General features: G+C 48.9%; 3 protein-coding genes across 5 annotated transcripts in view; all 3 read right to left on the bottom strand.

Annotated features, from left to right (window-relative positions):
• The window catches only part of SYTL1 (synaptotagmin like 1), a 16444-nt gene extending 12110 nt beyond the window's left edge, over window positions 1-4334 (bottom strand). The window contains exon 1 of the mRNA XM_039854537.1: window positions 4205-4334. The gene's annotated coding sequence lies outside the window, so the exon portion shown is untranslated. The remainder of the gene's footprint in view (window positions 1-4204) is intronic.
• On the bottom strand, window positions 1984-12334 carry TMEM222 (transmembrane protein 222). Of its 2 annotated transcripts, none has more exons than XM_039854542.1 (6): window positions 12094-12334; window positions 7143-7227; window positions 5834-5865; window positions 4430-4526; window positions 4214-4335; window positions 1984-3029 (listed from the first exon to the last, which is right to left on the bottom strand). In XM_039854542.1, the coding sequence occupies exons 1-6, from the start codon at window positions 12285-12287 to the stop codon at window positions 2942-2944; spliced, it is 618 nt and encodes a 205-aa protein (XP_039710476.1). In that variant the 5' UTR covers window positions 12288-12334; the 3' UTR covers window positions 1984-2941. The 2 variants fall into 2 exon arrangements, with proteins under 2 accessions (XP_039710476.1, XP_039710475.1); XM_039854541.1 differs by having other exon boundaries at window positions 4205-4335; window positions 12094-12330.
• An 8640-nt stretch (window positions 12335-20974) lies between these two features.
• Window positions 20975-24051, bottom strand: part of WDTC1 (WD and tetratricopeptide repeats 1) — a 58448-nt gene continuing 55371 nt past the window's right edge. For both annotated transcript variants that reach the window (XM_039854534.1, XM_039854533.1), the window contains exon 16: window positions 20975-22962. In XM_039854534.1, the coding sequence (XP_039710468.1) occupies window positions 22765-22962 (198 nt within the window). In that variant the 3' untranslated portion in view covers window positions 20975-22764. The remainder of the gene's footprint in view (window positions 22963-24051) is intronic.

Raw genomic sequence — 24051 nt, 5'->3', positions numbered from 1 at the left:
GTCCCTGCCCATCCTCTACTGGAAGCGTGTCCTCCCCTTCTCTGGGCCTCCACACTCAGCTTTATTGCACAGCTGTCAGAGGGCCCTGTCAGCACCCCACTTTGTCATTCTTCAGCTTTGGAAGGTTCCAGCAACCAGAGTAATCCTGTGACCCTTTAACGAATCTGCTCCAAACCAGCCCAGCCTCCCTTAGATACTTTCACTGTCGTAAGTCCCATCATTTTCTAAGAATCTGTTTTTGCAGGCTGCCCAAGCCCTCCGCTTGACTCTCAGAACCCCACCTGGCTCAGACCATCCTTGTCTCCTCCACTCTCAGAGGCTTACTACAGACTGCTTCCTGTCTCTTCAACACCCCAGGCCATCTGCGCTCCCTACTCCTCTACTGCAGAATGCTTTCCCCACCTCTCACACCCGCTGGGGGTGAAGGGCTGAATGCCTCTGCAGGGCAGCTGGTTTCTAGGCAACTCCCCACGCTCAAGAGGCCTCAGATCTGGGTTAAAAATCTGGCTCTGCCACATGGCCCTCATGGCCTTGGATCAATGACAATCTCTGGAAGCTTCACTCTTTTCCTTTATAGAACAGGGACAATAACAGCCATCTCATAGGACTGTCGTCAGGGGTACTTTTTCTGGCCTCCAGCATCCATTCTCTCCTCTCCTCCCCAGTCCTTCGGAAAAACAGCCCCTCCCCACTTTTCCCTCCTTGTGCTCCAGTGAGGACATCTCACAGGGTGGTTCCGTGTGAACATGGTTCTACTCTTCCTACCTGTGACTTGAGCAAACCAGTTTAATTCTCTGTGCTTACTTCTTCATTAGTAAAACGAGGATAGTACACCTACCTCATAGGGCTGTGGTGAGGATAAACAATACGATACTTCGTGACAAGGCCCAGCACATAGTAAGCATTCAGTAACTGTTGGGTGATTGTCATGGCACCTATTTATCTCCTGTCTCTGCAAAGCTAAATGAAAATTCTGCTAGGCAGAAGCAGGCCTTAAACCGTTTTTGTATCCATTTTGCTGTGGTTGTCCTCTGTATTGGAATTTTTTTCCCCCAACTCTCAGATGGACCCCAATATGTGAATCAGAGTTTTAAAAATGGGATTGCTCTGAAGTGGGGAGGGGGCACCTCTGCCAAAAGGACCCCCTGGCTTGGAAACCACAGCAAGGTCTGAGATGAGCTGACACCTACCTGACCCAGGGCGGAGGGTCAGCAGCTAGAGCTGTCCTCAAGGCCATCCTCAGGATGAGTACAAAGGGCCCTCAGGATTCACAAGTCAAAGCCTTTGCTAGTTCAACTGAGTGACACAATCTCTGGAAGCCTCACTCTTTTCCTTTATAGAATAGGGACAATAACAGCCATCATTTCCAATTTAGGAAAGACTGCACCAAGAAAGTGGGTTTTAAGCTGAGTCTTGGGAAGAAAGGCCACGATTTTAATAGGAGGAAAGAAAAGGACCAGAAGCGAGAAGGTGCTGGAGAGCAAGGTGTGTGGAGTGAGCATGCCAAAGAGAAGTGGACGTGCCATGCACCAGGACAGTGACCCAATCACGGGATCGGCATGAAGAACTTGGCAATGTGAACAATGGATATGGTGGGGGCCAGGGGCTGGGACAATTTTTTTTGGCTTATCCCAAAATATGTACCCTGACTGAGGGGACAGGTCCAGGGCTCTGGTCTACCCAAGCCCCAACTCCCAATCTTACTGCCAAGTTCCTTCCAGTAAGGAGTATGGGAGGGGTTTCAATATTCACTTGCCTCGAGGAAAAAGCTTTGGGATGGCGGATGACTAATGCGCGGGAATTCCTAGAGCCTGGGCTAGGGCAGGATGTACTTGAGGGATGCCAACATCCTTGTAAACTCCAGGCACTGGATAAGGACTCAACTAGATCCCTTGCAGGGGCAGAGGTACCCAAGGACACCCAAGGAGATGCAAGCTGAAGGGATGAAGGGACCACTGAAGGAAGAAAACAAGGACAAGGCACTGACTGGAATTAAAACTATTTATTGTACTGCCCAGGAAGCCCTGCACAAAGGAATCCATGGAGCGGGTGAGGGGGCAGCACAGGCCCTTCCCACAACTTGAAGAGAAGGGGGAACTGTGGTAGGTAGGAGGAAACAGCTCCCCTTCAACTCTCTGATGGCGTTGGCTGCTCTGATGGCTCTGATGGCTCCCATCTTGGACCCAAGGGGTACCATCACCAGCGTGAGGTGCCAAGGTTTGTTTACATTGCTCTGATCTAGAGGGGGTCGCTCTGGACAGATCAGTGTCACTCATTTCTCCAGCCTGGCTGGGGAAGCCTGGGCCCAAACTGCAGGGGGAGATAGGCCCAAGTGCTTGAAGGCCCTGGGAGAGTGGGAAGAGGGGGCTGCATGGGCTGGAGGACCCCAGGAGATGGAGCACAAACTACCCCTAGTGTAGCTTCTGGCAAACATTGGAAGGGGGTGCCCATCCAGCCCTCTGGGACCATTCCAGAAGTCAGTGGTGAAGGGCCCAGGCCAGCTTAGCCTATGGAGACTTCCTAGTGTACCCAACCACCCCAGGACCAGAGCCCTGGCAAGAGGACAGGCTCTAAACCCAGCTCTGGCTGACGTGTCCAGTGGGTCCAAATGTCCTCCCCTCCCCACCAGGAACTGGGCTGAGGTGGAGGGAGCCCAGCACAGTGGCAGGAAGTGCTCTACAGAGGGAAGCTAAGGCCTTTCCAACAGATGAATAAGGAGGGTGCTTCAAGCACTAAGGTCACAAGCCTGGAAGGGAGGTCAGGTAATTTCTGAGTGACCAGTGAGACACAACACGCAAATATCCCTGCCCCATGCTCAACCTCAGCCCTATTCCATCCTACCCCTGGGTCAAAACCAGCAGGTCCATCTCTGCCTTTTAGGGTGAGGAGAAAGAATCTGCCTTCTCTGGAGCCTGGTAGGTCCAGGGCCATTGGGCAACCATCACCGTAGGTTAAAGACCAGGCTGATGGTTAAGATGATGCCCAGGAGGAGAACGAAGGGCAGCCAGGTCTTCACGAAGGCCCCAACGCTGACAGAGAGGAGAGAGGGGAACTTGGTGGGAAGGGCCTGGTGAGCACTTGTGCCACCCAGAGCCCCGTCGTCCATCCAAACCCAGAAGAGGCTGCTGCCCCTGAAGAAGCTCCTGGAACCACTCCCTCACCCCCAAACTTGGTCAACCAAGGAGGTGGGCTGAGCCTGGCACCTACTATGGAGGACTACCAGCCATGGTCCTGGCAGAAGCTATTCCAGGCTCCTGGCCAGAGATGTGACACCTCTCTGGTGGGAAAGGAGACATGCCCACCTTTCTAGGCCTTATGGGCTTCATCCACAATCACCCCTACCTCTGGGGAGTGGTCTCCAGCAAGAGGACCAGGAACTTGTCTGGGTATGGAAGCCAGGAGCACTGTCTGCCCACGTCCCTCATAATGGGGCCCACTGGGAGGGGGGAAGTGAGTAAGAGTCAGCAGTGCTGTGGCTGGAGCCAGGGCTCTGGGTTCAATCCTGGCTCTGCTCCGGTCTCTGTGTGGCCAGTTATAATCTTCTCAGGGGACCTCTAGAAGCCTTTGCACTAAAAAAAGACCCCTGAAAGTCCCCTTTTCTGAAGCTCTTAATGATGAGTGCAGCTACAGCAAAGCTTGGGCTCCCAAGTGGGCAGATCACTCAATCTCTCTAAGAAGCCTTATTTGTGAATTGGGACTAATGCCTTTGACTTCACAGGTCTTTAAGCTGTAGCTTCAAAGGTCCTTCTGGGCCACCACTGGGAGCCACCTGCCTAGTACCCTGCCTCAGATAAGGGATACTGGGAAGGGATATTGGGAAGGGACCCTGTGGGGCAATCACCCACCTTCCTGTGAGAGTCTACCTATTCACTTAACCTGAGCACAGTGATCTGGGCACTCGAGCCACCCCATGGAGCCAGAATCATTATCAAGACCATAATTAAGAATAGTTTCTGCTCAGAGAGGCCAAGGCAGTTACCTAAGATCTCACAATAAAAAGTGGCAGGGCTGGGCTTGGGACCCAGGGGAAGCTGGACTTCGGCACAGCCACTTGCCTTTCCACCAGGAACTCAGCTAGTTGTTGTAGAACTTTCCCACCTCCAACCAGCATCTGCCTTGTCCCTGCTAGCTGAAGGACACCGGAAATGGCCCTGCCAGGATCTTTGGGGAGGGTGGCGGGTGGGCAGGTGGATGGGCAGCTCACCTGACATACTTTCCATAGAGCAGGCAGAAGAAGCAGAGCGTCACCATGTTCCAGTTGGTGCTGTTGTTATAGCGCATCAGGTTCAGGGCCAATGCCACGTGCGAGTGGCAGTTGTCACAGCAGAGGTTGTGCTGGAGATGCAAGAAGGGTGGGGTCAGGCTGGGCTGTGGGGGAACCTCCCACCCTGGTTCCCACCCTGGTTTCCTGCAGGTGCAGCTCACCTACCATGCGGTGCTTGTACTCCTCCGAGGCATCGTGCACAGCTGTGTCCCATGCATTGGGCCTGCTAGCGTATACCTGAGCAGGGTCCAACTTCCAGTACCTGAGAAGAGAGGGTGGTTCTGGGCACTGGCTCAGCTCCACAAATGTTCCCTGATGCCTGCTCTGTGTAGGGCCCTGAGCTGGGTGCTGAGGATGCAGAGGTGAGCCAGGTCCAGGGAAAGAGCCATGCAGCAGACAACTGTGACACAGTATGACACACCCAAGGCCATGTGGATCCTGGGGAGAACAAGAACTCAACTGAGGAAAGTGATATGCTCCTGGGGGTGACACTGAGTCCAGTCTTAATGAAAAGGGGTTAGCCAGGCACAGAATGGGGAGTGGGAATTCTAGGCAGAGAGAATAACTTGAACAGAGGAAGACACACAAAACCGTGCAGCATGTAACTGGGAACTGCTGGAGGGAGGAATAGGGCGATAGGAAGTTGGAAGGTGAAGCTGGAGATGCAGGTGGGGCCATGTCATAGGGGACCAGAATGTCACCCTGAGGAGTTTATCTATCGGAAAGCACTCTCTCCATTTTCCCACATGGGAGACTAGGGTGGGAAGAAAAGCAGCTGGTGCAGCTAAAGCTTATAAACCCCAAGCTGGGTGAGGCCCCAAGGGCTCTCAGGCCAAGGAGAGCGGGAAGGTCAGAGTGCCCTCTGGCCGCTGTGAGGCAAATGGCTTGGCAGAAGAACCAAGAGCTGGAACCAGTGAGAAACCAACATAGCTTGAACTGGGGCTGCTGCCTAGAAACAAGTGCCCTTAAAACTGTCTTTATAAAGCATGCTGGCAGCAGACACCCAGCCCAGAGGCTGCAGGCCCACATTTCCACTTGCCTAAGGAAGCCAGCGGGCTGCCTCTGCTGTGTGGGACACTAGCTCCTCCTTGGGCCCCATCCCTTCTGGGTACAGCCTCTGCCAACAGAGCAACTGATACTATTCTGAGCATATAGATAACTGAGACATTGCCACTAGAACCACAGCTGAGCTGGGCCCCCCAAGACAGAATAAACGAAGTCCAAAAATCTCAAGCCAACCAGCAGTAGCTTTCAGAGGGCTTGAACTACTTTTATTCTCTCCAACCAGGACTTCACAGCAGAGTTCCAAACGACACCTCCCCTACACCTTAACTAGTGTGTTAACTCCTGGAGGGGCAGGAGAAAGCGTCTAGGTTTTGGGTGCGAGTCCCAGTTCTACCACTTCCTGTGTGATCTTGACCAAGTCTCTTCTCTTTTTCCTCACCCTTCTAATGGAGCTGAAAACACAACCTTGCAGAGCTAAGGCAAGGCCTAGATGGCCTGTGGATAAAGAATCCAGCCAGGAGGAACCTGGCTCTAAGGCCAGTCACATGGGTGTTCATCACTTACTTGGCAGGCTTCCCAAAGGCCATGTTGTCTTCCTGTTGAGGGACAAGAGCAGAGGTCAGTAGGGAACCCGCATCCAGCCCAGCAGACAGACCTAGGTTGGTGGCGGAAGTGCAGTGACTTAGGAAGAGGTATGCCAGGTGGGCAGAAGGGCCCAAGCCCTGCTCTGGGGCTGGCTCGGTATCTGGAGCGCCAGTAGCAGCTTTTCTGTGGGAAGAAGGCAGCATGGCAGGAGTACACAGAGCACTGTACTCTGAGACCAAAGACTCCAGGTGCCAGACACTATTGTCCCTTGGTGTGGCTCCCAGTTAATTCTCTCATCTTGTCTAGGCCTCATTTTCTCCAAGTTCTCTGATCAATCTCTCATCTTTGATCACAGGGAGGCAGTTTCCTTGGTGGTATGAATGAGGACACCCTCCAACCTTCCGACTCAGCAGTGGTGCCCACACGGAGAGCCCTTCTCTGTATCTGGCAGTCCGACTGCATTCAGAGCAGGAAAGAGAAGGGGGATGGGGCTTGAGAGGCCTCCCATGAGGGAGGCATTTCAGCCAAGTCCTAGACCTGCCACATAAGATGTGTGGTATGGGAGTTATGCAGAGACAGATTCTGGGTTCAGAATGTGCTGAGAGAGCTGGTCAAAGATGAATTATCATAAAAGCATATGCCAGTGAAAGTAATGGATGTGAAATACCTTTGTCATGTTAAGATGATCATAACAACTATTGGTATAAACAGGTTGGTACCACCACCACACCCCTTCATTCTAGCCTTTGATGAAGCTGTAACCTCGAAATAGGCAGGATGCTGCCTGTGCATCTGGAGCAAGCTCACTACACGCATCTTGAGCCCATCTCCAGGAAAAGACCTGGGAACGTAGCTGATTCAGTCTAGAAGGCCCACCCCTCTTCTCCATGGCCATATCCAGGGAACCAAGTCTGTCTCCCATAAGCCCCCACCTTGTGATTCCCACCTTCTGAAGGTCCAGAGATGTGGTTCCTGGGTGGTCTGACTCTCCACTCTTGCCTCTAACCCCTACCCATGTCTCGGTACCCAAGGGGTGGGCAAAGGGCTGGGTCAGTTACTTAAGAATCCTTCTGGCCACTTACTTAAGTGCCCTCCTGGCCTGTCCTGGAGGCAAGAGAAGGAGTAAAGGGGTCAAACACTGGTGAGAAGCAGAGGGCCAGGGTCAGAGTTACGTGCTACCTGTACTTGCTTGGGTCTTGGGGAGATAGAAAGCTGCCTGTAGGCAGGACAGGCCAACTTTCTACTTGAGCCTTGGAACTCTCCAGAGGGGTGTGAAATAAGGACTCACCGAGACAAAGTAGGGGCCAGCAAAGTCCCGAATGACTCCTGTGGATGTGCAGATGCCCATGTGGCCAATAATGGGGAAAAACCACCTGTGAGGAAAAAGGGACAGGGAAAGAACAGGGCTTAGGGGGTCTTTCAGCTGGTTAGACACTGGGGACACTCCGTCCAGTGTGATAGAATGTAACTGTAATATTGTGTAATGAGTGCCATTAGGGGGACCAGAGGGGCTGGGGAAGCACAGAAGAGGGGGAAGTGCAAATGAAAAGCACAGTGGGAAACCATCCCACCCCCACAGAACAGCTATAGCTAAAAGGATGATAACTCCAAGTGGGTGAGGATGAGGAGCGACCAAACCTCTCATTCACTGCTGGTGGGAGTATAAATCGTTTCTACCACTTCTGAAAACTGGCAACACACTCTACGCCTCCGCGATTCCACTTCAGCGTACACACACAACAGAAATGAACGCTCGTGTCCACCAGAGCCCTGCACGAGCACGTTCACAGCACCTTATAAGTAACACAGCCAAAAAGGACATTTGTCAAAACTCACTGAACTGCACACTTACAGCACATGCACTTTATTACATGTAAATCATATCTCAACGATTTAAAAAATAGCTGGAAATAATCCAAATGTCTAACAATAGTAAAATGAGTAAGTAAACTGAGCCATATAATGAAATAGTAGGTAACAATGAAAAAAAAAACCAAACAAACAAACTTCTGTTACACACAACAGATTCCCACAGATATAAGTGAAAAAAACCTTACACAAAGGTACATGCATATTATTGTTTTTACGATGTTCAAGAAAAGGCACAAGTAATCTATGGTGCTAGAAGGCAAAAGAGGGGTGATCTCTGTGGTAGACTGACTGGCACAAGGGAGCCCTTTGGGTACTAGACATGTTCTCTATCTTGAGCTGGGTGACATAAGTGTATAGATGTGCAAAAATTCACCGGGCCGTATACTTAAGATTTATACACTTTATGGTATATGTTATATCGCAATAAAAAGGTTTTTTTTAAATAAAAAGGTGGGGGAGGCATTTAAATAAATCTGTGGACGAGGTTTGGGGAGTTAGAGGGGAGTTCAGGGAAGGCTTCCCTGAGGAAATGATGAAGAAACAATATGTGCAAAGGTAGAGATCAGGGCAAAAGCATGGTGTATTCCAGGAACTAAGTGCTCAAATTCTTAAAAATTATGGGCATTTTTAAGAAACCAAATTTCAAATGGATCCCAATACACAAAACACATAGGAACCCCAGATCTGTCTGTAGTCTGAGAACCATGGCTCTAAGGGCCTAGGTGCTGGAGACTGATCCAGTTTAAGAAGGATTCACAGGGCCAGTGGCCAAGTGCTGGTCTCAAGGCTACACGCTGCTAGGGAGGTGGAGGCAAAACAGAGAGATGTAACTGAAGGAAGCAATTATGTGGGGCCGGGGCAGTCAGCAAACATTTCACAAAGGAGGTGACTTTTAATCTTGACCTGTGAAAAAACAGGATTACAACAGGCAGAAAGCAAAACTCCAAAGCAGCAAAGTGCTGCATGTGTCTGGAGAATGGAATGGGGACAGGAGTGCAGGGAAAAAGGGTGGTCAGTTCAGAGGCATTCTGGAATACTGACAAGAGATGATGGTGGTCCTGATTAGAGAATTAGTGGTGGGGTGGTGAGAAGCAGTTGATTCAAAAGGTCTATAAAAGAAAGATTGGGCAGTTTTATGACTCTCTTTAGGACAGGTCTTCCAGGTCTGCAGCCTGAGTACCTGAGAGGATGGTGGGGCCAAAGTGGTCTTTTGAGAACATAATTCAGATTCCATCATTCCTTTGCTTAATACCCACTAATGGCTTCCTATTACACTTATATACTTCAAACTCCTGCCAACAGTTTGGCCCTGATTATCCCTTAAAGTCACCTCATGCTTCTTTCTAGCTACACTGCCTGCTTCTGGTTTCTCAAATACACCAAATCCTCCCACCTCAATGCTCATTTTGCATTTGCTTCTGCCTGGAACACTCTTTCCCCAGAACTTTGCAGTGCTGGCTGTTTTCTTATCCTTTAGGCTCTACTGTAACTTCAGAAGTCTTCCCTGACCATGCCTTCTAGAGTAGCCGCACATAGCCCTCGGTACTTCAGATCCCATTCCTCTGCTTTAATTTCTTCACAGTAACTACTGCTTTCTGAAATTATCTTGTTTACTTACATGGTTACTGTCTTTCTTTCCCAACTAGAATATAAGCTCCGAGAGCAGGACTTTCTCTTATTTATTAGAGTAGCCCCCAGGACAGTGCTTGGCACACAGCTGGAGCTAAGTATTCACTGAATAAATTATGAATGAATGAATGCTCAGCATTTAAGAGTAGAGTCAGGCTCTGAATTTAGACCTGGGTTGAGTCCTGACTTTGTTTTGGGCAAGTTACTAACCCCCATCTCTGTCAGTAAGAGGTGGATTATAATTATCTTAATAGGGGGCTACTGTGAGGATTAAATAGGATACCCTAAGTGCTTAGAACACTTCCTTGAACTTGGTAGTTGCTAAATGTTGTTATCATAAAATGTTCAATAAATACTTGCTATCTGATTGGTTGACTGGCATAGAGAAAGTTGCTGAAGACCCATAGTGGCCACAGGATGGACACTAAGAGTCATGGGAAAGTAGCTTCTCTGGCTTCTTGGACCCTGACCTCAGGACAAAGGTCTGGGTTTGACCAGTGCTCCACATTCCACAGCTGTGCTGGCAGCTGCTGATGGAAATTAGGAGTAAAGGCTGGAGACAACACCAGATCCCTGTGTCCACGGAAGTCCCAGAGAAGAAACTGTCAAAGTATTTGTCAATCTAGAAGCTTTGTGAAGGCAAGCTCCAAAGCTGCTTTGTGAACTCCTGTCTATGCAGACCTAGTACATAATAGGTCCTCAATAACTATTTATTAAATGAATGAATGAGTTACTGACCATGAAGCTTCTATCTGGAATGTAGAATATCTCAGTGGAAAAAGCCCCATGCTAGCTTCTAAGCCTTTATTTCCTCATCTATAAAATGGGGACGATGGTATCTATTTTTATTAGGTTGATGTAAGGAATATAAAACGTGTAGCTCAGAACAGAGTTAAGTATCCAATCTTAGCTGTTTTTTGTTAGTAGCCATTATCTGGCTTTTCATGCAAAATTATCAACATCTCTGAGGGAACGGACAGATAATTTGGATTCAGTTGCCTCCCCTCTCATCTTCCCTCCAAAGACAGATGACACATCTATTCCTCCTTCTGCACTCTAGATCGGCAATCATCACAATGCACTATGATGTCTCTCTCTCCCTCCTCCTGGAAGGTGAGTCCTTTGACAGGAACATGAGCCCTCTGACAGACCACTACGCTTATTTATCTTTGTCTAATGAACACCTACACAGTTCTGAATAGAAATAGAGTGGGAACTGCTTCTGGCCCAGATGACTGGGGATTATGGTGTCTCCACCTCACGTTGCTACCAGCTCTCTAAAGAAAAGAGGACTCCACAAATGTGTTTTCGAGAACAGAGAAAAACTAAAGAGACCTTAGGATAACAAGATGAGTTCCAGCGAAACCAATACATTCCCTGACTATTCTACGACCCCGTTATTCATTATTCCACTTACATTTTACTTTCTTTATAGCATTAATCACTACCAGAAGTTCTTATTAGTTTAGTTGTTTACCATCTCTTTCAATTATGATTTAAATTCTACGACAACAAGAATCATATTTGCTTTTTTCGCCACTATATCTTATCCTAGAACTATTCTAGACACACGAGTTCCTTAACAAATGTGTTAAAAGAACATTGAATGAATTAATGAACACATTTTCTTAAAATTTTTATTTTTAAAGTCTTCAGACTTGGATGTTCTTAAACAAATGCACAAGCATCTGAAAACACAAAACAATTTAAAGTATTTTTTACATAAGACAAAAATTTAGGTCACTTTAGGACTGGCAATCTATAAGGCCAGAAGTGATTCCTTCTTTACACCAGCTGGTTCTTTTTGATAGTGAAAACAAATCTATCTCGTCAGGTGAGAGGGGATAGGCTGTAGTCAAAAAAGAGCAAGTTATGGAGCCAGAAGACTGAGTTTGGGATGACTTTGCTTCTTGGCCTGTAAATCTCATCGAAACATCTAATGATACAAAAAACTCAGCTTCATCATCTGAGAAGATAACTCCCACCTTAGAAAGTGGCTGTGAAATTCAGAAAAATGGGTGTGAAAGAGCTTGGCTACTGTCCAGTACTATGAGCGGGTTACTGTCAGTTGTAGAGGGCAAACCAGATGCCTTTGCCCAGAAGCTCCTTGTTAAAAGGCGGCAGGGATACCCGAGAACCTGCTTTCTTTCTTGACAAAGGCTAATGCATAGAAAGAACCTTGGTCTGGGAGGCAAACACCCTGGGACTTAAACACGCTCTGCTACTGAGACGCTGTGTAATCTCCAGTCTCATCTGTGGGACAAACGGTTGGACCCGCAGACCTCCAGGGGCCCTTCCAATATTGACATCCCAGGAGCCGGTGTGGTCCCAACCAAACGCCTCCAGACCCAGCAGAATGATGTCCTGCGTCCTGGAAGTAATCAGCAAGCATTTGCTCAATGGAATAAGCCAGTTAATGAATGAATATGTCTCCTAAAACCGGGATAGGGGCCCCTCTTAGGTTACGAGCTTCCCGGCCACAAAACCCTTCCTGCCTGCCTATATTTGTCTTTCTCCCTGACTAGATTAGTGCAATGAAGGCGGGGAAGGATGTCCTATCGTCAGCAGAAACTGGCACCGCGCGGGCGGTAGGATTCCGGTGACTGCGCGGGGCCTGCGGGCCGGACCCAGGGAAGGGCTTGCAGCGGGTCGGGGCTGAAAGCTGGCCCAGGGCGGCCTAAGGGCGCCGCGCGGGCCCGGGCTCTCCTCGTTCCCGGGAGACGCCGAAGAAGACTCACGTGAGCACCGGGATGGGCGTCCACACCACGCAGTAGGGGAAGCGGCTCCGCTCGACGTCCATGGCGGCGCCGCCGGAGCTGTTAAATTGCTTCTTGTCCGTCTCGGCCGCCGTCGGCACCTCCACTTCCGACATTCCGGGCGGGGGTGGCAGCGGCGGCAACAGGAGCGGCGAACTCCCTTCCGCTTCCGCCATGCTGCGCGCGCCCCGCTCCGGCGACCCCCTGCTTCGGCTCCGCTCGCCCCGTGGCGTCACTTCCCGGAGATGGGGTCCGCCTGGCTTGGCCTTCCCCCCGGGAATTGGAGCTGCGGCCCTTTGGGCCGGTCCTGCCTGGTCCCCCGCTCTCGGCCCCCGCCAGCCTCGCGGGTTTGCGCCTACACTGCACGGCTGCGGAAGGGATACCCGCAGGCAGCGCGCAGTCTAGCCGGAGAGGCGAAGACCTCAAAAATTCAGTACGCCGAGGGCTTCTAAAAAGTTGTGGTACAGTCGCTATTTACTGAGCACTTCTTAGGTGCCAAGCACTTGACGTACATTGTTTTTAATCCCCGTATATTGGTTAGACATGCGAATTTAGGCATTTTCCCTAATGAGCAATTGAAGTTCAGGGGGTGAGGTGACTGACCACGGCTCATATCCAAAGCTGTCTCCCTCGTCCTTTTCATTCTGTGATCTCTCACGAGATAGTGGTAGCATAAAGGAAGGGCAGACTAAAATATGGTGTATGGTGTGCGTGTAGAAGTAGAAGAGATCTGCCTGAAGATATTTTTGAGCCGAGCCTTGATGTTTGCCAGGTGGCATGGGAGTGAGGGTGGGGGTGGAGGGATGTGTGCAGCCTTGCAGAGCAGTGTACAGGGGTGTGACTATCACCTTGGCTGGAGTAAATTAGGAGCCCTAGATGTTATCTGATCCCCTCATTGTACAAATGGGAAAATTGAAGCTCAGGGAAGTACTTGTCTGAGACCACACAACCATATGAAAAAGTCAGTCTCAAATCTTGGATTCTTTGGGCTTTTTAAAGGATGCCAAGATAGACAAAGAAAATAGAATCTGCTGGGGTGGAAGGGGGAAATGGGAGGACAAGGAAGGCAGCAGCTAAAAATCAGGCCAGAGGGAGATATGGACAAATCCACTCAGGAAGGTGGGAACTAAGCCTGTGTGGGAAAGTCTTTCTTGCATTGAGTTACCCTCCCTCAACACTCCTCTACAGAAAGGCTGCTGTCCTTTTTTTAGCACCTAATATTTTAATGCACCTAATATTTTAATCCACATAGCGGGTTATGTCTGTTATGGAATTGTAAGGTCCCTGATTTCAGTAGCTGTCATAGTTCCTAGTCCAGAGCAGATGCCCACTAGATGTTTATTGAATTATTGAATGGATGTTTTATAAAGGCCTCATAAATAATCACAGCTGAAAATGATCCTCACCCACTCAGAAATTTTTGAGTGTGTTTGTTTCTCCTGTGACCCATGTGTAGTGTGTGATCCTTGAAGGGCAGCAACCAGCATCTAGCACAGGGTTTGGAATAGATTAGGTGTGCAGAATATGTTTGTTGAACGAATAAATCACATTACTTCTCTATTCTATCACTACAGCCATCTTCAGAATCACAGTCTCTGAGGAAGGTTTGTGCCTTAGACATTTCTCTGCCATCACTGTCAACCCATAATTCTAGCACAGGGCTCTTGGGTGCCCTTTAAACACTTATTCTATGTATGAACAAACAACCTACTACTAACACAAGTACCACACTTAATCTGACAACCGTCAGTGGCTTTCCATTGCACTTCAGATAAAACACAAAGATCTCACCATGGTTTATAAGGCCCTGCGTCTGGACCATACCCTTTTCTTATTTGTTCACTATACTATAGCCACTCCGGCCTTTTTTCAGTTCCTCTCATGTGCCATGCTCTTTCATACCCCAGAAACTTGGCACACACTGTTCTCCTCTGACTGAAATCCTGCCCCCTCATCCCTCTCACTTCCCCCAGTCTCCAACACTTAAACAGGCTAGCTTCCATTCATCCTTCAAGTCTCAGATTAAATGCTGCTTTCTCGGAGAGCCCTTCCCTGGGCTCCTACTCTAAATTAGAAAGCCCTTAATCTCCCTTGGAACACTCTGTTCTTTTCCTTCATTGCATATTTGTAGCTTTGTATTGTTGGACTCCCCCACTAGGCTGGAAGCTCCTGGAGGGCAGTGAATGTCTTGTTTACTTCTGTAAACCCAGTGCCTAGCAGTGTCTAGCACATAGCATTTGCTTAATTGAATGAATGGTAAATACAAGAGTGGTGTCACGTGCTGGCTATAGTCTAAGGGTAGGAACCTGCTACCTCTTGGTGCCCCAAGCTTTTTCAAGGGGCCCATGGAGATTGGTGAGCACAGTGCTCAGGAGCAGGGTCTGACCAGAGAGCCCTAGCTCCCTTCCCCATGGCCTGCACCATCCTACCCTTGGCCTAGGCAGGTACAGAAGCAGGCTCATGAGGAGGGCCAGGTACCTGGAGAGAGAAGCCAGCTCCTCCTTGATTCCTCTGAGTCCCCTCTCTCAGGTTTGTTCCCCACCACAGCCCATCCACAGGGCCCCCCTCTCACACATACACGTCACCTTGGTTCTCTCAATGTAAAAACCTCCGTGGCCTGTGCCCTTGCCTCCTTGGCCACTGCCACCCCTATCACCCACAGACAGATGGGAAATCTCCATCAGAGATGAACACTTCCTTCCAGCCTCAGGATCACAGCGGGGTCCTGGAAGAAGTCCTCTAACAGAGAGCTCAGGATAGGATTGATAGGGTTCATAGCGACTCCTCCCTCCAACACACACACCAACCTAAAATAGGAATGGCCATCTGGATCCACTTACAGGGCTGGCTGGGGGAGGGAAGGAGGGCAGAGCTGGAACTGTCAAGCTGGGAAAGCTTTGAGGGTAAGATGTTGTTTGTTTGAAGGGTGAACTCGGGGCACGTCCTCTTTTGGTGGGAGTCAGGGCACCCCCTCAGTTGGCCCCATGTACGATTCCCTAGGACTCACCACCTCCCTCAGGCCATCTCGCTCCTCATCTTGGCATTCAAGGCCCCCATGGTCTGGCTCCAAACCCCAACCTTCTTTTCCGGCCTCAACTCTCACTGTCTCCCTTGGGACTTGCTTGGAGTTAACCTCACTGGGCTGCCTGTCCTTCAGAGAATGGAGCCCTGCACTATATATTTCACGTCTTTGCTCACACTGTTCCTTCAGCAGAATGCCCTTCCCCTACTCTCCTACATCACTTTTCAAGGTTCCTGGCAAATGCTCCCTCTTTGCTCCCAGAGCACGGAGGCTGTTTCTACCTATTGAATATTCATGTGTACTTGCATTAGCATTAGCTGTTTACATGTCTGTCTCTCCCAAGAGATGGTGAACTCCCTGAGAAGGGGACTGACTGGGTCTATTGGTCCCTGTATTCAGCACAACACCCGGCAGATAGGAAGTGCTCAGGGAATGTCACTGGAGCTATTTGTTGACCATAGATGGTCTCCTCCTTTAAGGCTCTGGGGAAGAATCACCTCAATCAATAACCCAGGGAAGCAGGGCTGAGCCAGGGCGATCACAGCTGCAGGTTGGAAAAGCTGCTGGGTGTGATGCAGTGTGTGTGTGTGGTGTGGGAGGGCAGTGTCCTCTCTTCTGCAGCCTTTCTGCTTCTGTTCATTACCTTCTCTGGCTCCTGGAGACTGGGATTCTCCCCATGAAGCCCTAAACTGTCGTCCAGCATGGCTCCAAACCTTTCCTTGGTGAGGAGAGGACCATCTGAGAACAGACTCTCTGACCTTTTAGGCATCGGAGTTTATAAAATGACTTCTTGTTCCATTCCATTTTATAGATGGGCAGACTTACCCAAGATTATAGAAAGCACAGCTAGGACCAGAATCTAAGTCTCTTACTCCCAGGTGGGCAGTAAAGAGGCATGGTTAAATATGTGAACTGACGAGTCAGCCAGTAAGCCGTGTTTGAACCTGTCAGTGGTCGTCATACCTTAGGAAAGTAACTGAACCTGTCAGGGCATCATTTTCATCTCTAAAATGGGAAATGATAATTCACATCTTATAGGGTTCTTGTAAGGTTTGTTTGATAGGCTATACCTGAACAGTTCTTGGCCCAAAATAAACACTCAGTGTTAGCTATTATTGCAGTTAAAACCACACATCACCATTGTAGGACTCAACCACTTAAAAAGCACTTTGATGTGCATCTCACTATGATTTGGAACCTCATTGCAATGCGGGGAAGTAACCAGAGCAGACATAACGCCTATTTTACCAATGAGGAAAATGAGCCCAGAGAGGTTCAGAAACTTTCCTGAGGTCTAAGCATACATAAGAGTTAGGGTTCTGAACCTCAACTATGGGCTGCCTCTGCTGGTGACCTCTTTTAGGGCCATTAAAGAATGATGAGGCCAGCCTGAGATTCTGTAAATCACCATAAAATAGGTGCAAACTATGGCCTCATTAGGACCAAGACCTATTTTTATATAAAAAATAGCTCAGGAGCAGGAGACAGAAGAACAAGGCCAAACAGTGGAGTGCCTCGTGCTTGCCATCGTGTCCATCAGAATGCCTTCCTCCTGCCCACCTCCCCTGCCAGACGGAGCCTGGCACAAGGCAGGACACTCAATGGCAGAACGTATGGGGGAGGACTAACAGTTCCCAGGGAAACCCAACGTGCAGGGACCATATACTATCCCTTATTTGCTATTCCACATCTTCCAGATACAGTGGAGGCTCCAGGAGGGTCGGGTCTGTTGTATTCATTTTCATTAAGCCAGTGCCAGGCACATAGCAGGAGCTCAAAAAGTATCATGACAGAAAATAATTTTTAAAGAACTAGACTGGGAATCAGATTAGGGATCCCGTCCTGGTTTTGCTTCTAATTCACCGGGTCCTCAGGCAGCTCATCCCTTTTTCTTGGCCCTCTTTGGAACTTATCCCTATTTGTACAATATGGAGAGGACAGGACCAGATCAGTGGTTCTCAGCTCTGGTGGTAATTAGAATGAATCTCAGATGCTTAAAATAGTGGATAGACAGCCCCACCTCGGACCATTAAAAACAGAATCTCTGGGGTTGGGGCATTGGTAATTCTGATGTATAGCCAGGGCTGAGAACCTGAGCTAGATGATCTCTCATTGCCTTTTAAGTTCTGCAGCCACATTTCTGTTCCTAAGCACAGGCTGCCGGCGGCAGGCCTCTGGGGTCACACCTGCCCACCACAAACACAGGGGTCCCAATTCTAATGTCTGTTTTGCTGTACATTCACTGTGTGGGCTTATCTAAACCTCAGGCTATCAGCAGGGCTAGTGAGAGCTTTGGATGAGTCACACACGTGGAAGCACATTAAAAGTGGAGCACCACAGGTCTCTTCACTGTCTCTGTAGCTTTACCTTTTCCAGAATGTCATGTAGCTGGAATCATACAGTGTGGCTTTCAGACTGGCTTCTTTCACTAAGCAAAATGCACTTTAAGTTTTCTTCATGTCTCTGTGGCTTGAGAGCTCATTTATTTTTATCACTGAATAATATTCCATTGCATGGCCGTACCATAGTTTATCTGTTTACCTTGTGAAGGACTTCTTGGCTGCTTCCAGATTTTGGCAATTATGGATAAAGCTGCTGTAAACATTTATGTAGGTTTTTGCGTGGAGCTAAATTTTCAACTCATTTGGGTAAATACTAAGGACAGCGATCGTTGGATCCTATGGTAAGACTATATTTCACTTTGTAAGAAACTGCCCAACTGTCTTCTAAAGTGGCTGTACCATTTTACATTCCCACCGGCAGTGAACGAGTTCTCGTTGCTCCACATCCTTGCCAGCATTTGGTGCTGTCAGTATTCTGGATTCTAGCCATCCTAATAGGTGTGTAGTGGCATTTCATTGTTGATTTAATTTCAATTCCCTGACAAAATACTGAACATCTTTTCATGTTTATTAGACACCTGAATATCCTCTTTGGTGAGATGTTCATTCAGACCTTCTGCCCATTTTTCAATTGGGTTGTTTTCATATTGTTGAGTTCTTTGTATACTTTGGATACAAGTCCTTTATCTGATATATTTTGTAAATATTTCTCTGAGTCATCTTTTTCATTAACAGTGAATTCTTAGAGCAGAAGTTTGTTTTCTAGATGATGTGCTCTTTATTTTTGGACCATAGAGAAGTTTTTAATGAAGTCCAGATTAATTTTTTTCTTTCATGGATTGTGCTTTTGATTTTGTATCTAAAATCTAATTGCCAAACCCAAGGCCACCAGATTTTCTCCTTTTTTATCTTCCAGAAGTATTATCTTTTTGAGTTTTACATTTAGGTCCATGATCCATTTTGAGTTAATTTTTGTGAATGGTGTAGTCAGTATTTGGATTCATTTTTTTTTTTTTTTACATGTGGATGTCCAGTTGTTCCAACACTACCTGTTGAAAAGATTATCCTTTGTACATTTAATTGACTTTGCTCCTTTGTCAAAGATCAGTTAACTATATCTGTGTGGATCTACTTCTGGGTTTTCTATTCATTCCACTGATCTATTTGTCTATTCCCTTACCGAGACCACACTGTCTTGATTATTGTAGCTTTGTGATGTCTTGAAGTTGGGTATATTAGTCCTCTGACTTTGTTGGTGTTGGCTCTTCTGAGTCTTTTGCCTCTATGTATAAACTTAAAAATCAACTTGTCGATATTCACAACATAACTTGCTGGGATTTTGATTGGGATGTCACTGAAGCTATAGATCAAGTTGGGAAGAAATGACATCTTAATGAGTCTTCCTATCCATGAGCATGGAATCATTCTTCATTTATTTTGATTTTCTGTAGTTTCTTCTACCAGAGTTTTGTAGCTTTCCTCGTACAGATCTTGTACATATTTTGTCAGATTTAATGGTAAGTAGTTTTTTGGCGGGGGCAGGGGAGGTGGGGGTGCTGGTGAGGGCTGAATAGGTAGAGCATGGGATTTCTAGGGCAGTGAACTATTCTGTGTGATACTGTAATGGTGGATACATGACTATGCATCTGTTAAAACCCACAGAACTGTATAATACAAAGAGTGAAACCTAATGTAAATTATGGACTTTAGTTAATAATAATGTATCAGTTTGGTTCATTAGTTGTAACATGTACCATACTAATGCAAGATAATATGGGAAACTGAGCCAGGGAGAGAGGAAGTATCTGGGACTCTTCATACTATCTGCTCAATTTTCTGTAAGCCTAAAACTGCTCTAAAAAACAAAGTCTATTAATTAAAAAAAAAAACAAAAAAAAAAGAGAAAGGAGTCCCAACTCCAGATGAAAGGGAGCCCCTGGTGAAGTCTTCCAGTGGCTCCTCCTTGCTGACAGAGTCAAGCCTACGTCTCTTTCCAGGCACAGGGAGTCCTCCCCGCTTGGAGTGCTTCAGTCCAGGGGCCTCCTCACCCTCTGTAGTGCAGCTGAGCTGAATCACTCAGGCTCTGTGAGGGGATCTGGGACTTTGCACTCCTCTCTTGGGCTGGAACACTGTCCCTCCCTTGCCGTGTCTGCAATAATTTGGAAAAAGCTTTTGCAGACTTGGGTTTGGGAACACAGAGGAAGGACACCAGCTCACAGCACCGGCATCATACACCATGTATCGAGCTGCTGGCAGGACCTCCTTCTCGTCTGTCTCCTGCACTAAACTGCGCATGTCCTGCTTGCCCCAGCCTGGTTCTTTCCAAATGTACAAACAGGAGAATCAAAAAATATCAGTAGTGATAGTAGGAAAAAAATTAATAAAAGTTTACAATAAAGTATGTAAAAATGAAAAAAATATACATCAGTACTGAACCACAGTTCCCAAACTGTGCATCAGGGCACCCTAGGGTGCCACAGCAAATCCACAGGGGGCACAGTAGGATATTTTAAATTTGAGATATTCAACATCTGTTGGCTACTGAGAGAACCCCTATCCCACAGTTTCACCATTAGGTTGCACGACATTCCTTCGATTATGTTATCTTTGAGAAAGGTTTTTAGTGGTTGTTATGATAAAAAGCAAATGCAAGTCAATGTGGAACAGGAAATGAGGGTGTTTGCTTTCCAATCTGATTAGAAAGTCTGACAAGTTTTTCAGCGCCCAACAAGCACACAGATCCCATTAGTTACTGTAGTTATTTAAGAAATAAATAAAAGTATTGTTTCTTCTAATTTATTTGTATTATTTTCTTGAATGACGACTGACTTGGTAGGACATAAATTCTTATTAAATGACTTGGGTTTAACTATTTAATAAACTGAACTATGAGGTATTTCTTTTGGCTCAGGGACTCCATGAAAAAATTACTAACGGTGGGGTGAGTGCTGTGAGCTGAGAAAGTCTGGGAACCTTTGGTCTAAGAAATCTCCTAATCTAGGACACATCAAAAAACTACAGGTTGTGAAATCAATTTAGTGGGTTATAACCAGCACTGTTTTTCTCCTTAATAAAATAGAATGGTAAATAGAACACATTGCATATAGCAAGGGTATTATTGTATAAAACTTATGTTCATTATATACATACAAATAAGCATAGGTATCTTGGGTCACAATTTAAAATGTATATGTCTTATTTGGGTTCTGTTTTGAAACTCTGAAAAACTACTAAGACCCCAACCTCCTTATTTTACAGATGAGAAAAGAGCCCGGAGGGTGAAAGCTGATTCTTACATGCCCAGCCACCAGGGCCGGGCTCTGCACTCAGCCCTGCTGGGCTGGGTGGCCACTGCTCACAGGGCTCCTTCTAAGGCAGGACTTACTCTCTGCCTAGTAGAGATGTGGTTACTCAAAGACACAGCTACAGAGGTCAGGGATCAGGTACCCTCACTTTGGTCCCAAGACCCTTTTGCACCCCACAAACGCCACCAGCCACACCTAGAACAAAACGGTTTTAATCAATTGCGTCACCCTCACTCTCCTGGGAGCGGAGCAACAAAAAGGCTCGGCTCCTGCCCCCAGAGGACAGTAAGGCTTATGTGTCTCTCCACACTGCAGGGCTCGGCTGGACAGGCAAGGGGGGGGCGGGTAGGGGGAGCAGGGAGGGAGGAAATGACTGGCAGCTGGAACACAGGAAAGCAAAGGGGCCCCTGCTGGTTCTTGGGCCCTAGGGCCCAGCCCCAATACTCCGGCTCTCCCCTCCCTGGCTGGAGAAAGGTCATGGAGAAGAGACAGGGGAGCAAGTCCCAGCAGCAGGAGAAGCAGCAGCAGCTGTTTCCTTCACCAATAAATATACTTCATTACCAAGCTAGAGAGAGGGGTGGGAAGAGGGACTGGGGTGGGGAGGAAGGGGGAGAAGCTGCCACCTGTGTTGCTGGGATTAAAGCAATGAAGAGATGAGCCAGACCCCACCACAATTACCTCACCCCTTCTTAAAACTGTGAAAAAGCTTTTAACATGGCCCTCGTGTCTCCAGGGCTGCTCTGAAGCCTGACTGAGAGGAGGCACCTGGCAGAGACAGGGGCGGAAGGAAGGAGGGAGGGACTGAGGGAGGGAGAAGAAGAAGAAGGGAGGCTGCTTCTCTCCAGAGGCTGCAGCTGGAGGCTGGAGCCTCAGAAGCACTGGGGGGTGGGGATGATGAACCGACTACCAGGAGCAGCTCCTGAGCTGAGAGTTACGGGGGCAGAGAGGGGGAGGCTTGGTGACTGGTGGGGTGACCGCTGCATCCAGTGTAAAGCTTGGGGCTGCTGAGGAGGGAGGGGGCTGAGTTAGGGACTTTCCCATCTAAGTGGCTCAGGAGACTCACCCTCCTCCCCCCAGAGCAGCAGGGGACAGAGAAAAGCCATCACTTCTTTGGTCTTTGTGGCGGCTCTGCATGTGGGTGAGTAGGAGGGCAGAAAGGGCGAGAAGGGCCCTTAGCAGGGAGCGCCACCTCAGCAAGAGCAGGCCTGGCTGGGAGCTCTGGCAGAAAGGTCACAGTGAGGCCAGGAGCGCCTGAGAAAGGAGAGTGGCCGTAGTCCGTAGTCCGGAAGGGCTGGCATGGGTGGGTGGGGTACGGTGCGGTGCCCCACCTTCTGCCAGCACCCTTGGGAGAGGCTGAGCCCCCAGAGGTGACCAGGAAGAGCAGGTTCAGGGTGAGGATGCTCCACCGCAACCAGGCAGTGGCCTGGCCTGGCCTGGCCTGGCCACTCCAGGGCGCCCATCCTTCCTTCTGCTTCCACCCCGACACAGTGGCTTTGGAGGGAGGGTGGGACTCCAGCCTTTTTCAGAACCTTCCCTGAAGAGCACAGGGGAGCTAGCCTTGCCAGTCACAGGTCAAGAGTAGCCACAGGTCAAGGCTAGCCCTTTGGACTGGGAGTTCCACTCCCCTTCCTGCTGCAAACTGAAGGGTAGGGCAGTCCTTGAGGACAGCTTCAACCCTTGCCTCCCCACGGGGGCAGGCCAGAGCCCTTCGGGGACCTGGAAGCAGGAGGTGGGGGGCATGCGGAGGGGCTTCCCCTCCTGTTCTTCTGCTCAGGGCTGGGGTCAGTCAAGGGGCAATCTGCCTAAAAGTCTGAAAGCCAGCGAGTTGTAGCAACCCCCACCCCCACTGCCAAACTAACAAACAAAACGGGAAATGAAAAAAAATGAGGTGGGGGGAAGACAAACCAAAACAGAACCCCCTGACCTCCTGCCCAGGGTGGAGGGTCCGGCCGGTACGAGGGGCTGGGGACGAGGCCAGGAGCGTCTAGCTGGGCCGGCACTGAACCTGGCCCTCGGAGCTGTCCTCGTCGTCAGAGGCCCCAGCGCCCCCGCTGCTCAGGCCCGTGATCCGGTAGCCCATGTTGAGCAGCATCACCTCCAGTGGGTCTGCGTTCATGCGCCGCTGGTTGGCCTGCGAAGCGCCCTCCATGTCTTCCACGACTCGGCCTGTGAGGTCTTCGCTCTGTGGGGGAAGGGACACATGTGCAGGGGACACGCACAGATGGAACTACAAACGTGGAGGGGGCTGTGCACACAGGACGTGTGTGGGTTTATATCGGTTTGTCCATATGTGTACAAGGATAGAGGGAACACGTACTGGGATATGTATGGGACACACACGCATGACATGTTGGGGAACCACATGCCACATGGGTTATATATATGGGGGGCCCCATGTGATAATACATATTGGGAGGGGACACAACATAGTGGGATACATACTTGCACATGCTAGGATAGATAATTAGGGGGATACACACACCAGGGTATATATGGGGGGGCCTACACTTGAAAAATGATGGGCACATACCAGGTCATCAGGACCTGTACGTAGGGAATACATACATGCACATATGTGACGGAGGGCACACACCAGCCTATGTGGGGCACGCATACTGGATACCTGCGGTGGGGGGTGCACACACAACTCCCCCCACCCCACTGTCAGCTGTTGCCGCTCCCAACAGTCATTCCTTTATCCTTCTTTCCCTCACCCCTCAAGGAAGGGCCCTGTAGGCGCTCTCTTTAAAATTTGCAGCAAATTGCCTTTGGAATTAGATACACCCCTTGCCTTCTGTTTTGCCATCTGGGAAGAGGGAGGAGGTGGGGCAGAGGGCACAGGAGGCCTCGGGCTGGCCCACCTGGTTACCCACCCTGGGAGAGGAAGGGACTCCACTGTCCTATGTCCCTGTGGACCAAACACTTCACAGGTATCACTTCTTTGGTCCTCAAAGCAACCTTTTATAATCCAATGTAGAGATGATAAAAACCTGAGTTGGAGATGGTTAAGTCTCTTAGGCAGTGAGTGAAGGGACCAGATTCAAATTTCAGCCCAGCAGACTCCAAAGCCTGCATACTTTCCATGTGACAGAGGGACCAGCCTCTGCACAGCTTCTGGGGTGCACACCACAGAGGGGCAGGGGACCTAGGGAGCCTGAGGCCCCGTTCTCATTCCATGTGCTAGAGCTGGTCAGGTTCCCTGCTTGCCTTCCTGCACCCCTGTCCTTGGTTACTGTGTCCTGTATGAGATGCATCTTCATAGCTTGCTTGA

Source organism: Pteropus medius, unplaced genomic scaffold (genome assembly GCF_902729225.1).
Source record: "Pteropus medius unplaced genomic scaffold, Ma_sr-lr_union100, whole genome shotgun sequence".
NCBI classification, from domain to species: domain Eukaryota; kingdom Metazoa; phylum Chordata; class Mammalia; order Chiroptera; family Pteropodidae; genus Pteropus; species Pteropus medius.
This window is presented reverse-complemented; position numbering and strand designations above follow the sequence as displayed.